At 31.5% G+C, this 16,760-nt stretch overlaps 1 protein-coding gene across 1 annotated transcript; it reads left to right on the top strand.

Annotated features, from left to right (window-relative positions):
- Positions 1 to 5,603: 5,603 nt before the first annotated feature.
- On the top strand, positions 5,604 to 16,267 carry LOC124352884. The gene is made up of 3 exons (XM_046802604.1): positions 5,604 to 5,757; positions 9,593 to 9,968; positions 15,757 to 16,267. Exons 2-3 carry the CDS (start codon positions 9,637 to 9,639, stop codon positions 15,779 to 15,781), a joined length of 357 nt encoding a protein of 118 aa, XP_046658560.1. The 5' UTR covers positions 5,604 to 5,757; positions 9,593 to 9,636; the 3' UTR covers positions 15,782 to 16,267.
- The last annotated feature ends 493 nt before the right edge of the window (positions 16,268 to 16,760 follow it).

Here is a 16,760-nt window from a genome sequence, read left to right as displayed (position 1 = left end):
TTCACACATGGGTCTGCCACACGACAGTCTTCCACGTGAACTCTTGTCATGTATTTGAACTTATACTTCTAATTTTTTAGTTTTGTTTTAAGTGTATTTCTAGTGTAACTAGTTTCAGTATTTCTAATGTCTGATAGTTTTGTCTGAAAAAACCATTCGTATTTTTATTTTTTTTATTTTCTCCATAAAAGTTTACATACGAAAGTACAAAACTAAAAAAAAACTAAATAAGTAAAAAGTACAAAACTACGAAAGTAAAAAAGAACGAAAGTTCATAAAAAACTTGTGGTCTATTAAAACCGACAATGCCTGTATTAATTCTCTGAGAATGAAGCAACAAAGAACACCATGTACAGTTACAGTTAATTTATCATAACGAGATTATTATTTCAAAGTCGGGTAGTAGTATATTGTACTGAATGAGATTAATTTAAATACGTTAGCACAGTCTTCTTTCATTTTGGACATAAAGCTTTGGTTGATTTGAATAGAGAAAGTTCTAAACTAAACTCGGAAGTCTAGGCCGACAGTATCTAATCATTAAGTAAAACATATTACATTTCAAACAAGTACATTTACAGAATTACGAAATACATTACAGGAGTTTACGACAAAATTACAGTATTTTTATGCAGTGACTTGACGATCGTGATAGCTAATAATGAGACATGTGAAACAGGCTCAGCTGGCTACCGAGCTGTTTTCAAGGTCAAAGCTGTTTGTAATGAAATGTGGCACGCGTTTACAACTTTGTTATTCATTGGATATAAATTGACCCATAAATAACACAATTCTCTTATAAAGTACTAAAAATGTTGACTCAGTAATTTTAATGTTTTGCACATCAGAGAAAGAAGTTTGTGGAGTGTAAAAACTTCTACTTTCTTAATTTGTCCAAGCAGAACTACTGGAGAACTATTACAGTGTATTACTCCTTTTGCGATATGAGCATCCAGTAAGGGCCACATGTGTGACTAAGTCACATGATTGTACTCAGTTTGCTAACAAATTTGTTTATAGTGCGATTTCCAGTTGCCACCATTAGACCAATAAATATGTTAGAATTGTTTACTGTAACTTTGCCCTTTTGACCCCAAAACCGATACAGTTCTTCCTTAGACCATGAGGAAACTGTGTACCAAGTTTCAAGTTTCTAACACCTTCCTATCAAGGATAATCGCACCTATAGACACACAGACGGAGATACAACTTGTACGATTTTATTAGAGATAAGTTGCTAGATGTTTCTAGAGTATGAGTAAGCAAATATGGGGGATAATTATATAATTTCCGGTATGTATTATCCTCTCCATCACAACAACTCGTATATCTTCATAAAAGAAAAAATTTTAAAGTTATTTATGTAATGTATAATTTATGTGTTAGGATGTAATTTATATTCAAAGATTAACATTTAACTTGCAAAGAAAATTTGGATCGACAGCGTAAGGATTTAAAAATTATAAATGAATCTAATTAAAGGGCTGAAAGATCGTAGAAATTGAGGTCAAAAGACAGCTTTTGTGCCTTTTATTGTATTAGTTACACAAGAGATAAATGCCTCATCCAATGCTATACATTGAGGCACGTTCTGACTGTCCTCTGTGGAGTGGAGGGTCAGGTAGTAGATATTTGTATGTTGCAATAAATTTGGCGCAACCTCGGACCTCAGAACTAACTGAGGTTATCTCCCGGACCTCACCACACCTCGTTCATATGAATTATATGTCTCCTATGTAACTAATACAATCAAAGGTTATACTTAGTAATCAGGCAAGCCTGTAAGTGTTGTGATGCCGTGGGCGTCGCAATGGCTGAGGTTGAGGCCTTATCCAATTCTCGGTTGGCTACGACACTATACTGGGAGACACTAAAGAAGAACGCCGCGCTCCGCCGACATGGTCTGTAGAACAGGCAACTATTTTGTCGCAAACAATTAGGTGGTAAACATAGTAACGTAAAGGTTAAGCCTGTCTCTAAATTAAATTATAACAGCGTCTTCTTATTATGTAGGATCTCTAGGCGCCGAATCTGTCGTCCAATAAATTTTGGTTAGGATTTTTTATATTAATCTCACAGCTCTATTTTTTACTTTTTATATAATTTTCCTAAGGCAAAAGAATTATCACACCACGATAATAACAAGTGGCAAATTTAGACAACTTTGTAACCAGGCCTAAATAAATAATTGCAACGATATAGCCTATTATGTAAAACACAGTTTTAAATAAAGCACAATTTAAGAAAATGACTCGTTTTCTAATAAAATGTATTCTCTCCAGTCATTTATTATACACACAATGTAAAATATCGTTAATTTAATCGTTGTTTTGGACCTTATTATAATGTAGCTCTAAATTCTGTTTCAAACACATAACTTACAACTTCTCGCAGAATTATCAAAATATTATTTTTTCTGATATGTTAAGAAAAAAGTGCATGGTAAGCCAGGTCCAGGCTCCGCGTATGCATAAAGTAATCATTACTTTAGTTGCAACCATATGAACTTTTGAAAAATTAGTAGACCACTAGAGTTGCAAGGGCTGCTCAAAGTTAGGTCCCCCTATTCCCTATGTGGCGGTTGGGTGAATAATTACCTATTCTAATATTAGTATTATTGTTACCATCTAATTTTTAGTTTTTCAATATTCTTTCAGTTTATGAGGAGAAAAGTTGAACAACTAGAAAGCTACAAGTTTCAATATAGCTTTAATAACCGAGTACAGATTCATGAAGATGTCGATTACACAATGATAAGAATTTTAAATATTTCACTAATTTCAACCGTATGAGTCATAGATTTATCATAAACATGACCATCATAAACTCAGATAACTCGGTAATTTTTGCTATCGTGCAGCTCCACGATGACTCATCCGACATAAACGCCATTATTAACCATTAGGCTATCGCAATTTATTAACGAATAAGATACTCGACTGTATCAACCGACTGTTCCGGTCTCATGTTTCAGTCATGTGAGGAGATTATTAGGTTTTTTGGTTAAGCCTTAATGAACACGGTCATTCTTGTTTCAGCTGCAGATGAGTTAGTCAACCCATTATAAGGCTGACCTTGTAGGAACGTGCCTTTGCATAGAGAGCGCTTACTAATAAGTGTGGGGGGGGGGGGAGGGCGGAGAATCTATAAACCAACTAGTAGTTAGGCAGGAGGTTGTCATTGCGTAATTGTATTGATTAGATGACTGATAGTCTTCACATAATGCTAAAGTTAATATTGAATGACCAACTATTACTACCTTTCACTTGAATTTAATTGTATATTTATTTAAAAACTCATAAAAACCTCTTTATTTGTCTTCCATAGACTATATTGGTATAAATTAGAATTGTTTATATTATCATATTTTTAATTATGAATAACCCAATACTTTAAAAATTCTAAAATAAAATACTCGTATATTATACAGTAGTTCCTGTGTACAACGGTATATATCTGGCCGTCCAGATTAGTAGGGTCTATTAGAGTAATTCTTATGACCAATAAATCACCATTTTAATCTTTTTCTATACAAGTGTCCCCCACAGTTAAGGAATATTTTGACCCGAAAATATATTGACAAAAAGTATGAATACAATGTGGACAAAGAATTTTTCCAAGGTGAATTCCTACTAGGTAAACCTTGATTGGCATACAAAACTCTTCTAGTTTCAGAAATATAACCTTAACAGTGGCAGAGAACGTTTTAAATTCCTCTTCCTCCTCTAATAATAACAATTAATGGTTATATGTTAATTATGTTTCAAAGACTTTGGTGTACGTAAGAGGTTTGTGCCCAAGGCATGCGTAATCAAGTACCACTAAAAAACTGCTCTTTAAAAATTTACCATATTTTCATAACAGAGTGTCTAAACAACAAAATTTCCGGTGAGAAAGGGTGGGTATACTCCTATGAGTACGCTAAAAGAATATATTGTCAATGATTTGTAATATTGACCACTACTGAATTATTTTTTTTCTTATGTACTATGAATAAAAATATCACAGAGTTAAAATCTTTTATACATTGCACTTAGTTTTTTTTTTTTTTTTTTTACTCTGCTATTTATTTATTCTGCTATTTTCCTGTTGCCATCGTGCTTACCCAAAAGGCCAAAATAATACTATTCGCCAACGCTCAGTTAAATTGTTTGGAGTGACATGCACCACCACTACTTGTATAGAAATGAAGAATCATGCAAAATTTCAAGTTTGTAGTACAGTTCGTTTTCGAGGTATAGAGATTCGCGGACAGACAGATAGAGATGAAATTTTCCAACCCTTTGAGTGAAAGAACTAACCTAACTCAATAAGTTGAGTCAATAACTAACCCAGTGCAGTGCTCTATTAGTGTTACGGCTTCAAATGAAGTGGCATATGTCGTAATAAGTTACCTGATCTGTCTGCGAGGTCTTCTGAAGACCCACAACGTTGATCAGCGACGTTGAGTAAACAGTAACATTTACGATATTGTCGATTGCTTTAACGAATAAGATTTTTATTCTTCACCATTTCTTTCTAATGAACAAATAAAAATGTATTGTGTAGTAAAAACAAATAAACAGTTTTACAACTTTCAACAGGTACGAACTTGTAGGTCACGGACACTGTTGTTCAAATTGACCTTATTAGAAATCAGATTATAATAATGGATAGGCATAACCTTATCCAATCAAGAGTTGAGGTTATATGTCACACTTAACACTAAAGAGGAGTGAGTGACGTCACGATTCTGCAGGATATGACACTTACGAGTTCTTGCTGACACCTATGAACTTCCAAATTTACTCCCCAAGACTGATTTGGCCGTCCAGTATGTACAGAATAAAAGTTTTCTACCTCAACAATTTTCAATTTAGTGATATAGTCCATTTTCAATCAAGGCATCTATAAAACCTAAAAGTGAATCTTCGTAATTAAATAATGCTTCCTTTAAGGGTTAAACTATTTCCATAAATTCTTAAGGCATTTAATATTCAGGGATATGGTTAAAAAAAAATCATACAGTCGTTTTTTAAGTTTTTTCCCACAACTGTAATTGAGATCTCAAAAATCTTGTTGTAGTGACTTAGGTAAATACGATATCTTTTTAATACCTCGGCATAAGAAACCCGTGAGTCGGACGCGTTTCAGGCTGTAGCCTCGTAAGAAGTTAAGAAGTTGCCACTAAAATATTATGAAGTGGACTCACAAACTGGACTGGTTTTCTTCTAGCTCGTTTTAGGGCAGCATCGTCAATTACTTGTTCAAAACTTAAATGTTTTAATTGTTTGTTATCAAATGTAAGTTAAATAATGTATTATGTGAAACCACCTTCATAGTAAACAATTAATTCATTAGTCATTGTAGGTCCAAAGCTCTCTTGAGAAAATTCCAGATATAATAAAGCAACAGTTCCCTGATTTGTAAAATTGTATTATTATACTTGGTTCAACTCAAAAGCGTTATTTTCATAATTCACGGGCTCATGACGTGGCTTTTGGCCTAATTAAATGTACTTCCTGACTGATATGGTAGGACAGTATGACGTGTGAGATTAGGTAAGGCATTGAAGAGATTAGATAAGGTACTTATCTCCAGACCCGGAAGGCTGTTTAGTAGGCTCAACTCAAAATTAATTATTTGTAATGGATATGAACTCACAGACATCGATATAGATTATACTGCACATCGATACATCTGATAACACTGATAACAACAGGGCAAGTTACCACAAGTTGTCACAGGAGCATCAGTTTAGATAAAACTCTGCTAAAGGTAAGTTAAACTATTTAACTTAATAAATTAACTTACATTGTAACTTATAGTCTACATATTTAGTGGGTGTTAAAACAATCATATTATTCTAAAATTATTCAAAATCCAATGCACAAACAACTAAACTCTCACCGGTATGTAAATAAATTATCTATACCAACATGTTTTAGTTGAAATGTTTGAACAAATGCAGTACATCATAAAAACATTGTCCTTAAAGTACACTTACTAAAGATGTATTAGGACTTAAGAGGGCATTTCCACACTACCACAGCATGAAATCAAGCCTTTAGTTTATCACTTAGTAGAATGAGCCAAATTTCAAATTAATTAAAATTTTGATATTTTTTGGCCTTGCTGTGATGAGTAGTCACCTTTAGATGAAGCCAGTGGAGATTTCTTATTGTTTTACTCCCTAGTAAATGTAACAGCTTTTAGTCACATTATATGCCTAGAGATTTAACCTGTTGGACTCTATGATGAATCTGCGTAGTTGTGTCTTGATCTAAAATTAAAATTAATTTTTTTCTAGCTAGGAAAGGTTTTACTTAAAATTCGTTTTACACCAATTTAATTATTTAAAACCCCCATTAACATAAATTTTATTATTGTATTTTAAAATATGCAAAGTTATATAGAGCTACAGTTTTTCTTAATTATATTGTGTTCAATTTTGTTAAATCAAAGCAAGCCACAATATGTAGGCCTATTAGAGTTAAAATTTACTGTCCTACAAAATCTAAATTTAAAACTTTATAATTAGAATTATTTAATCCTTATCTTTTTGTTGGACAATGATTTTAATATACAGAAGGAATTGATAAAAAATAAAAAGACTTTTAATAATTAAATTTTAATCAAATTTATTTTGTACATCATTTGAGAAAAGTTTTATTGCCATAAAATGTAGATTTTTACAAGTCCATTACTCATTTTTCTTCACTGATTTACATACATTTCATTGTTGTAGAACTAAATTTATGATGTTACCTACAAGGAGGCATTTCACAAATTCTCAATTTTCTTGGAAACGAAATATGTGTGACCCCATGTGTACTGGACAAAAATGTTTGCATTCACATCCTCTCTCAACCCTTAAAAAAATCTGCACTTTTATCGGAATCACCCACAGCACACATACAGCACAGGTTGAGGCAAACTCATGGATTTTAATTATTTTCTATTGTCATAGGGATTTTCAAAACTCTGTGTATGTATTGTAATAGGTAGTGGACCCTCATCTGACCTATATGCAGGACCAAACGAAAGTCTTATGCAATATACAGAATGTTTAACAAAATTATAAAACATACTTATTATTTTAATGGAAACCTTTGATTTGTTTACCAATAGTGTATTTAATTAATTCTTAATGAAATACAATTTCATCTATCTTCTATATTACCACATTTACAGGCTTATGTTCATGAAGCTTCAATATATTAGTACATTTGCATAAATCATTATAAAAATGTATAAATTAAATATTATGCAATGCTATACGTAGTTTAATTGAAGAGAATTTATAATTATTTATTCTCCTTACAAATTAATCTATTTTAGAAACAACCCATAGATCCATTGGTATTCATTGAAATCAATAAAATTAAAAAAATATAATATTTTAAACATTTGAATTAATACACTTGAATATAAGTAATGTCGATTAATATCTGGCAGTTGACAGTTTCTTTCCAAAATGCAACTAACACTTTCCTAACATTGATTTTTAATTCATGGAATATCTTGCCTATTTTAAGAAGACTCAAAATTACAGTTACTATAATTACAGGAAAAGGGTCAGGGAACAGGGGGGACAGGTGTCTTGAAAGTCCCCCTCCCCCCAATAATTTTTTTATAAATAGAGATGGAGTGATTTAATTTGGAGGATGTTTATATGACCAACTAAGGAGTTTTTTAATGAATGAAAATTTATGACTCCCCCTACATAAGGTATTTTAGGGGTAAGCAAATATTTTTTTAAAAGAACTCCTAGCAGGTGACATTTCATTTTAAATGTTTTATGAAAAGAAGAAGAATGGCATAAACTAGAGGTCTCTAATGTTACTCTATCAAATATGGTGGCCAATTAAAGTTTGAATTGTTTTATAAAACCCTTACAGTTTAAGTTACATTTAAAGTTATTGTAGGCAGATAAAACATTTCACTCACTAGTAATTTTGAGAAATTATGACATCACTTCATAAAACAAATTATTACATGAATCAACAATCATCAATAATCACGAATAACATAGCATTTATTAGGTTTTTGTCTGACCAAAGCCCAGTAGGATGTTCTGGGAGTACCAATGGCTGGTATTGTCATGTTATCTCTTATTGGTTACCAGTTAGTATGATATGTACCAGTATATATTGGAGACACATTCAGTTCAGTTACTGTGTCTTCTGATAAGTTCTCAGACAATGAGTTTTTTTCCTTCTATTTTATTTACAATCCAAGTACAACACAATACCTATGTACACATGTATATGATAATGCATGCCCAACCATTGGCATGGAATTTGGCAGAGCGTGATTGATGCCTATTACTCAGTAGGCTGACACAATTTATCTTTTGTCTGCGGAGGGATGTAAACATTTCTTTCCTGCATAATTGTATGTCTGTCTATTTGTCTGTAGGACACTTAGCGATTGAAATGAGGATTATGGTTTTGACATTTTGCAAACAACCTTAGTTAAGTCTGTTACGCGATGCGACACTCGTGTAGCATCATACTCATAAAATTTATATTCATAAAAACATCATACCTTGTTTTTATAAATAAGTTGCAAGTTTAATTTAATTTTATTTTATTGCTTATACCAGAGCTAGCTTTACAGGAAATTCCTTAGAATTATTGGAGGTAAGGATGTAATCAAGAAGCATCCAAACACTTCTACTTTCCTCAATGATTATTATGGTTATTTATAAATATCTGAAAATTGTCCTCATTGTATTGTTTATAAATTCATAAGTAAAACACTTTGCAAGAAATATTCAGTGTGTGGATTTGTATTAATTACATAACTAAAACAATACATTATTCTCAATGCCATAACACAAACATAATACCATAGAAGTGTTTTAGGTTTATCATTGTTCCTATGTGATGAAACTCAGGTTTGTTTCACTACAGCCAGTTCTTATACAGTTTAAAAATCATAATCACATTTTAAACCTACTAAAGTACGGTAGAGGATTGTGAAAAAGCGTTGATGGAGGAAGTTCATTCCCTTGGATATAAATCATGGAGGCTTTAACTGGTATGCTAACCAACTGGCAATGTATAATTTATACAGACATATATGTAATTTATCAAATTAATTGTAATTTTATAATAAGCAATACGTTGGAAAACATCTTATACTTCTCAGAGTCATGAGACAGGCCACACATTTGATATATTTCATAAAGATAAGGAGGAACCATTGGCCGAACATGCGTGTGAGCAGAATTAAAAAACAAAATTAAAGGAATTAATAAATTTTTCCTTTATTCCGAAGAAAATTTAAATGAATTGAAGTTTTGAAATCTTGACCAAATCCACAGGTTAATGTTTATATCTAAATACCCAATTGGCTTAAATTAAATATGTTGTATACATTGTTTAGAAATTTGTGTATGTGCCAATAATGATATTACAGCCGAGTCAATGTTTTCTGGTTGTGTATTAGCATTTTATGGTTATATCGTTCTTTATTGTTTATTTTATATATTTAAACAGTTATTTATGCTTCCTGAAGATGTGGGTATATGATCTATTCAGTGTACTTGAATTACATTTGAATAGTCACTATAAAGCTTGTGCACTATGTTTATTTACTGTTTTAGGGGTTGGTGCAGTGCTTTTAAACGTTTTGTGATAACAATTAATCATGCCAACTCCAGTCAAGAAACCATCACTTCCTCTCTGCAAAGGTGTCCACTCTCAGAATGTGGTGAAATATCAACCCTCGACTCCTGTCAGACCTAAACCAACCTCAAAAATTAACAAATGTCCACCTAAATCAACACCTACAAGTAGTCTGCTCAGCCCAAAATATAAACAAGCGCTTGTATCAACACCTAAAAAGGTTGTCAAGTCACCTAAATCTCCCAAGGCATTGTCACCACTGGAAGCAGTTGTTCCAAAGAATAAAATAGGTGTTGTTCACAAGGGAGGAATAATTATACATAGAGATGGTAATAGAATACCAAACCTAAGAAAGTAAGTATAGTACAATATATTTTATGTAAGTCAATTTTATTCTTCAGTAGCTAATAAACAAAAAGCCTACATTTCTTAACATCTTTAAAATGAGATATCTTCCATAATTATATAAATAAAAATAATATCTTAAAAGTGCATGAGGTTTAACATTGTTTTATGGGGCTGCAATTAAAATTGTTGCTAGTATAGCTAATTTAAAATAATTTGTTTCATCATTACCTGACAGGCTACAAGATGTGAATTGTAGTTATAAAATTATATTTATTTTAATGAAACTTTGTACAAAAGTAAGAATATCTCAATAGCAATAACTTTTGCATTTATAAACAAATAAAAATGGCTTTTATTGACGAGTGATTTTTAAATACATATGGTATTAAAAAAACTCTAGTAATAAACTTATTTAATAAACAATACTAACCTAACAATAAAATTTATTATAACACAACATACACACTATACTTATTCTTTCAACAGCAGTTCAAGCAATACAATACAATAAATACAGTACAATAATTTAAAATTTGTCATAAATGTTATTATGCCTTTATTTAACAATTGTGCGCCCCTGTGCCATTAGTCATTCACTGCCCCCCCCCCCCAATTACTACCCACCCTTCCTATCGTCCTCTAACCAGTCCTGTGCAGTAACACATACATTAATTTACATGTCACACGTAAGAGGCCAAGCTATGGCTTAAAATACATTTAAAACATGTTTTACACTGTGGTTTTCTATATATTATATAATGACATCGCTTTACTGTAAGCTCTAGAGTTTGCACAATTAAACGTGGAAATAAAAATCAAGATTTTTAAAATATAGGTACCTATTTATGTGTAGGTTACAAGATTATAGATAACACTAATTACAGTTGAAAATAAAAAAATTGAATTAAAAAAATCTCTTTTTAACTTAAAAGATTTACCTACCTGTAGCTTAATTATTATGTAGTGGTTTTCTTCTAGCTCGTTTTTGGGCAGCATCGTCAATAACTTGTTCAAAACTTATATGCTTTGACTTTTTGCTATCAAATGTAAGATAAAAATGTATTATTTGAAACCACCTTCATAGCACATAATTCATTTTTAAACTTGTCACTGTAGGTCCAAAGCTCTCATTAGAAATTTCCAGATATAATAAAGCAACATTTATTAGGGTTTCTTGCAGTCCAGGGTACGAGTGGGCCAAGCACGATCGTGGCAACACCACCCTCGACAGTCCGGTGGTTTGCGTCTTTCAACGACAGGCGCCGGCCGGGGTAAATGAACAAAATCCGTCCAATGAAACCGGTGTTAATATTACAGTTTTAAATAGTGGTTTACAAAATTATAAGTTCAAAATTATAACTTTAAGAGCACCATAACGTGACCAATGCCGATTGTTAAACGTTAAGATAACAACTTTTATTAGTATTATATTTAAGGGAAATTCTATTTTCAACTAGATCTTATTTTTCAGGATACTGTTATATATTTTATATAATAAAGCTGTTTTTGTTGTTTTAATATAGAACCTGTTATGAAAATAACATATACAAATTTATGTTTACACCGTCTCTTATTTACATTTAATTATTCAGTCAATTTATAACACTAATAACCATTTATTAATATGATTTTGAATAGCCTTCTTTAATTGTGTACTTTTTGGAAAAATTCAAAAACTTCCTTTTTTTAAAGATAAATATTATTATTCAGGCAAAACAGAATACTTGAGAAAAAACAAGTGTCAGAAGTAATTTTTCTAAACCATGAACCTATTTCTCATTCCATATTTATATGTTACTATGTTATTTACAATAATGCTAAGTATCCATAGACAAATTTAGAACATTTTTAATTATGTACAGTACTTGTTAAACAAATGTGAATACAAATCTTTATTAATTTTGTATTTGGACCGCATTTTTTCATTATAGGATTATAATGGATACGAGTATGTAGTGTTACATATGTAATGGTAAGAGAATAACAAATATTCAACATTTCCTTTCAGAAAGCATTATTATAAAAAATTATTTGATAAAAGTGTGCATAGTCTAAACGGTATAGTATTTATATTGGATTAACTAATAAGTTTATTTGTGCTATTGTCTCTATGAAAATTATTAACATAAAAAAGTAACACCAAATTTTAGTGGAAGATAAAATACCAAATTTGAATGCACGAAATTATGTGGCATGAAATCACAGTTTATCACAACATCTAATGGATCAGAGGTTGGATTTTGTGTCAGAGGGTTAAATTTGGATGGTCTGATGCCAAACTGAACCAACTCAATTTCAATGTTTTTCCGGTATTGTCATTTCTTACTTTATAAAATACAATACATTCACATGCCAGAGAGAACCATATTAAATAGCTGAGTTTGTGAGGGAAATTTTATTTTTTCTGTTTTACCATACGGGGGAATTTTGATTTTGTTTGTGTGGCAGACTGAACTAACTCCTGAAAAACATGGCTGACGCATTAGAGTTGGTTCATGGTGCATCCTCTTCTTTAATAAATAGTGAGTTAAACTCTCAGTTTATCCGACTTATTTGAAGATTCTGGCGACGAGTACATCCCACACTCAACATGCTGAAGATAGTAGTGAAGGTTATATTCACATTTACTAAATTATCTAAGGTCATTTCAATTATATGCAATAGGTTAGTGTACATTAGCATTTCATCTTATGCCAAAGTGAACTAACTATTCCCTCCATAATATCAGCTGTTGTGGTTGTGTTTTTGTGTAACATATTAATGTTGTAGCCTTTCAATAGTGTTGTTAACAGATATCTGCAATGCAACGATATACTATCTGTTTGTCATAACTGGGATTTTGGAGTTAGTTCACTCTGGCATACAGTGTTCAGATATTTAAATGATGTTAGTTCATTCTGGCAGACGAGATTGTAAAAATGCTGATTGTTTGTTTGCCCCTGGATTTTTATAAAGCTTATAGACAATGATAATAGATTAATTAATTCATTTTTTAATAAAACAAACCTTATTTTGTTTTTTGTGTGTGTATATATTGGTTACATTATTACTACAGTAATCCTTTTAACCACCATACTTTAATAAAATAGGACTATTTTATATTGTTGGCTTTGTACATGCTTTATATTGGCATTAATGTTGCAGATGATGTCCCATGTGGTTCTAAGCAAAAAAGGAAGAAGAAGAAGAAGAAGGATGGAAAAGATGTTGGGGCAGATGGATCAGAAATGAGACAGGAAACACTCGCGTAGCAACAGAAGAAAACCCACCCGAGAAGAAGAGAAGAAAGAGAAACTACGGAGATCCAGCTAAGTGGAAAAAAAAAATATTAGAAAGATAAATCGAAACTCAGGAAAAGCTTATGAGAGTACTAGTGGTAATCCTGTTGCAAGTAAAATATTTGAACCGTTTGACTGTAAATGTAGAATGAAATGCGCTGAAAAAGTTAATATTGATGAAAGGAAAAAAGTTTTTTGATCTCTTTTGGAATTCAGGGTCATTTGATACACAGACTGCTATTATTGGTAGGTCTGTTAAAGTTCGAAATGCTTTTGAAAAAAAGGGTTCTGATGATTTCAAAGAGAGAATTCTCTCGTTACTATTATTTGCCATGTCAAAATATTGATGTCAGGATTTGTAAAAGTATGTTTATAAAAAACACTTAAAATAGATAGCGCGAAGATTCATCGCTCACTGATGAAAGTTAGTCGTGGTGAGGTTTGTAGACAAAAGAGGTAAACATACGCCTCATAACAAACTATCAGATGAACGAATTAACTCTGTTAAAAATCATATATCATCTTTTCCTGCCTACACTAGCCATTACAGTCGCAAAGATAATCCAAACAAAAAGTATTTAGGGGCTGAATTAAAAATTTAAGTCTAATGTATAGGTTATATGCCCAAAAAATGGAAGCTGATAATGTTAAAGATCAGACTGTGTCTCAGTCAATGTATGAAAAAATCTTTTACAAAGACTTCAATTTAGGTTTTTTAAGACACCTCATAAGGACACCTGTAAAGTGTGCGATTCATATAATGTCCAGAAGAGAAGCGATTGAGAGTGAAACTAGACTCTGCAGAAAAAAAATTGAAACTCAATCAAGTGTTGGCCAATACTGAGCTTCACCATAGAAAAGTAAATGCAGCAAGAGATGAAATGAAGCGGGACATGCAATTTGCTAAAAACGGCGAATGCCACCGTTTTAACTTTTGATTTACAGAAGACATTCTCATTGCCAAAGGTTCCCTACAGGAATAGCATATTATAAGAGGCAATTGTCCGTTTATAATTTAGGCGTTCATGACTGTGCCTCGTCAAAAGGAACAATGCACCTTTGGAATGAATGTCAAGAGGAGGAAGGGACCAGATGAAAATTGGATCCTGCCTTTTGAAATACATTTCTGACCATCCTACAAAAGAAAAGATTGTGTTGTGGTGCGACTCATATGGTGGCCAGAATAGGAATTTCAAAATGGTATCCCCTACTCATGCGACTAGTGCAAAAACCCTTTAAACAACATTAAAGAAATTGAGCAAAAATTTCCCATACCAGGCCACAGTTTTTTTTGCCAAACGACACGGATTTTGGTCACATAGAAAAAAAGCATGAGAAGACACGAATACATTTATGTCCCACAACAGCTTGCTGAAATAATAAAGGGATGTAGGTCAAAGAAGCAAGCATTTGAAGTCATTACTATAAAGGAAACAGATTTGATAACTACTGATCAAGTTTTGCGCAGCTCTTACAAACAGAAAAGAGTGTGACGGAGAGAAAGTTGAATGGTTAAAGATCAGAAGTTTATGTGTAAGACAAAGTCATCCTTATGTCATGTATTATAAGTACACACACAATAGTGATGTTGAGTACCACTCAATCAGTCTCAGTAAACGGCTCCAAAAAAAAGAAATCAAAAACCCTTGAAACCAAGAGGTCTGAACCCAGTAAGACTCAAGTTCCTCTTCACCATCTTCCTTTAGTCACAAAGAATCCTAACGGCAAACCTCTTTCTTCTGAAAAAAAAGGCTGACTTAAAATCAATGTTAGAACTTGTGCCACCGATTCACCATGGATTTTATGAAGACTTGTTCCAGAAACAGGAAATAACTACCAGTGAAATCAACGATGAAGAATTGGTTGATAATCTATAAGTTTTATTAAATTTGACCTGTTTTTAATTTTGTAATACTGTGTTTGTTTGGTCTTCTCACTTTTTAAATAATAAAATCAGAATGAAAAATCAGTAATGAACTTATTATTCCTCCCTAATTTAGAAGTAAAATCCACCTTAGAACATTTTAGATACAATTCAGTAATTTTAAAGATGAAAAGAAAAATATTTTAAGTAACTTATTTTACATATAAATATTGGTTCACTGAAGCACCCAGGGTGCAATGGTAAGTTTCATGAACCAGACTGAACCATTGTCAGTACAAAAAAATTTTGAAAAAATATTTTCATCCCTTGCAGAGTTTTATATTAATTTTTTTCAGTAATTATGAAGATACAATTAGTGTAAACTTTTCAGATTATCACAAACAACAATATGTTTTTCAATTTCAAAGTGCTATTTAGCATCAAACATTGAAAATCTATTATTGTTCGTACTGAAAAATTAAAAATATGGAGTTGGTTTACTTTGGTATCAGACCATCCATTTGTCAGACTAACATTTTGTATGGAAAAAGTTAAGTGGAATTTAAGGTTTTACATCTTAAAAATGTTAAACATTTCACTATTTTTGAGTTCATATGAAGAAGTTTGGTTTTAATGCTTTTTTTCTTTGTAGATCAGTACTACCCAAAAAACTGTAACGTATTGTTGAACATCCTCAATAACATAAGAGATTCAGGAGAAGTTCTGGCAAGTTCTTGGAACATATGGACTACTGAAGTACCAAGCTCAGAAAAATGTCCTGACAATCTTCGGTATTATTAACTAACAGCGATAGTTCAAGCAGTGGCGTCCTGAATTTCAATTATCAAACATTTAAAATAATTAATATGCATTTTATACTTGGATTTAAAACAAACTTACAGTACGTTTATGCAATTATTTCTACATTGTAGCTCAAATGTTGATTCAGATATTCTAGCCCAAGGCATGTTCTAATATTCAATATTGTTGTTTTTGTTTCACAATAAGTTAATTTGTATTTAGAGAATAATCTTATAATCGTTTATTGTGGTGTGTTTATAGACAATTTTAATTATCTGATTATTGCTGTAATAGTGTGTAGCTTTAATTAGTGTTTGCTATTTTTTATGTCTGTGACTTGTGTTAAAATACTGTCCAACAGACTTATTGTATTGTGTTGCTTTATTTAAAATAATTCTCCTTTAATCTTGAATTCAATATTTCTTAAAGAAGTTACCTTGTAATTTTAACAGTATTCTTAATTATCTTGACTCTTATTAAATTATTTCTAAAATTACATAGCCGTTATTAGTAGGAAAAGAGAACAGTGGTATCGTAGTCAAAACTGGTTAATAAAAGGTGTAAAAAATAAAATAAGAAAAAATAAAATATATATTATATATATATATATATCAAAACTTTTCAATTGTTTAAAAGGTAAGGTGAGATAGGATTTTGTTGTACCTGAAATTTACTTCAATGGACTAAATACATTTTTTTACATCACAACCATTTGGAATAGTTCCATATTTTTCAAAATCAGTCGGATTGTAATGTTAATCCATTTACAAACATTATAGTTGAAATTGAAATTATAGTTTCATCACTTATTTCACGTAATATCAATACATCCCCTGAAAAGTTCACTTTTGGGTG

The sequence above is a fragment of the Homalodisca vitripennis genome, chromosome 1 (genome assembly GCF_021130785.1).
Source record: "Homalodisca vitripennis isolate AUS2020 chromosome 1, UT_GWSS_2.1, whole genome shotgun sequence".
Classification (NCBI taxonomy): Eukaryota; Metazoa; Arthropoda; class Insecta; order Hemiptera; family Cicadellidae; genus Homalodisca; species Homalodisca vitripennis.
Note: the sequence above shows the minus strand (reverse complement) of the source record. Positions and strands in the feature narration are given on the sequence as shown.

Excerpts from the sequence above, each read along its gene's own strand:
- LOC124352884 (XM_046802604.1), top strand. The coding sequence starts at position 9,637 with ATGCCAACTCCAGTCAAGAAACCATCACTTCCTCTCTGCAAAGGTGTC. Across the intron at positions 9,969-15,756 it reads AGAATACCAAACCTAAGAAA|ATCAGTACTACCCAAAAAAC; the intron begins GTAAGTATAGTA and ends TTTTCTTTGTAG.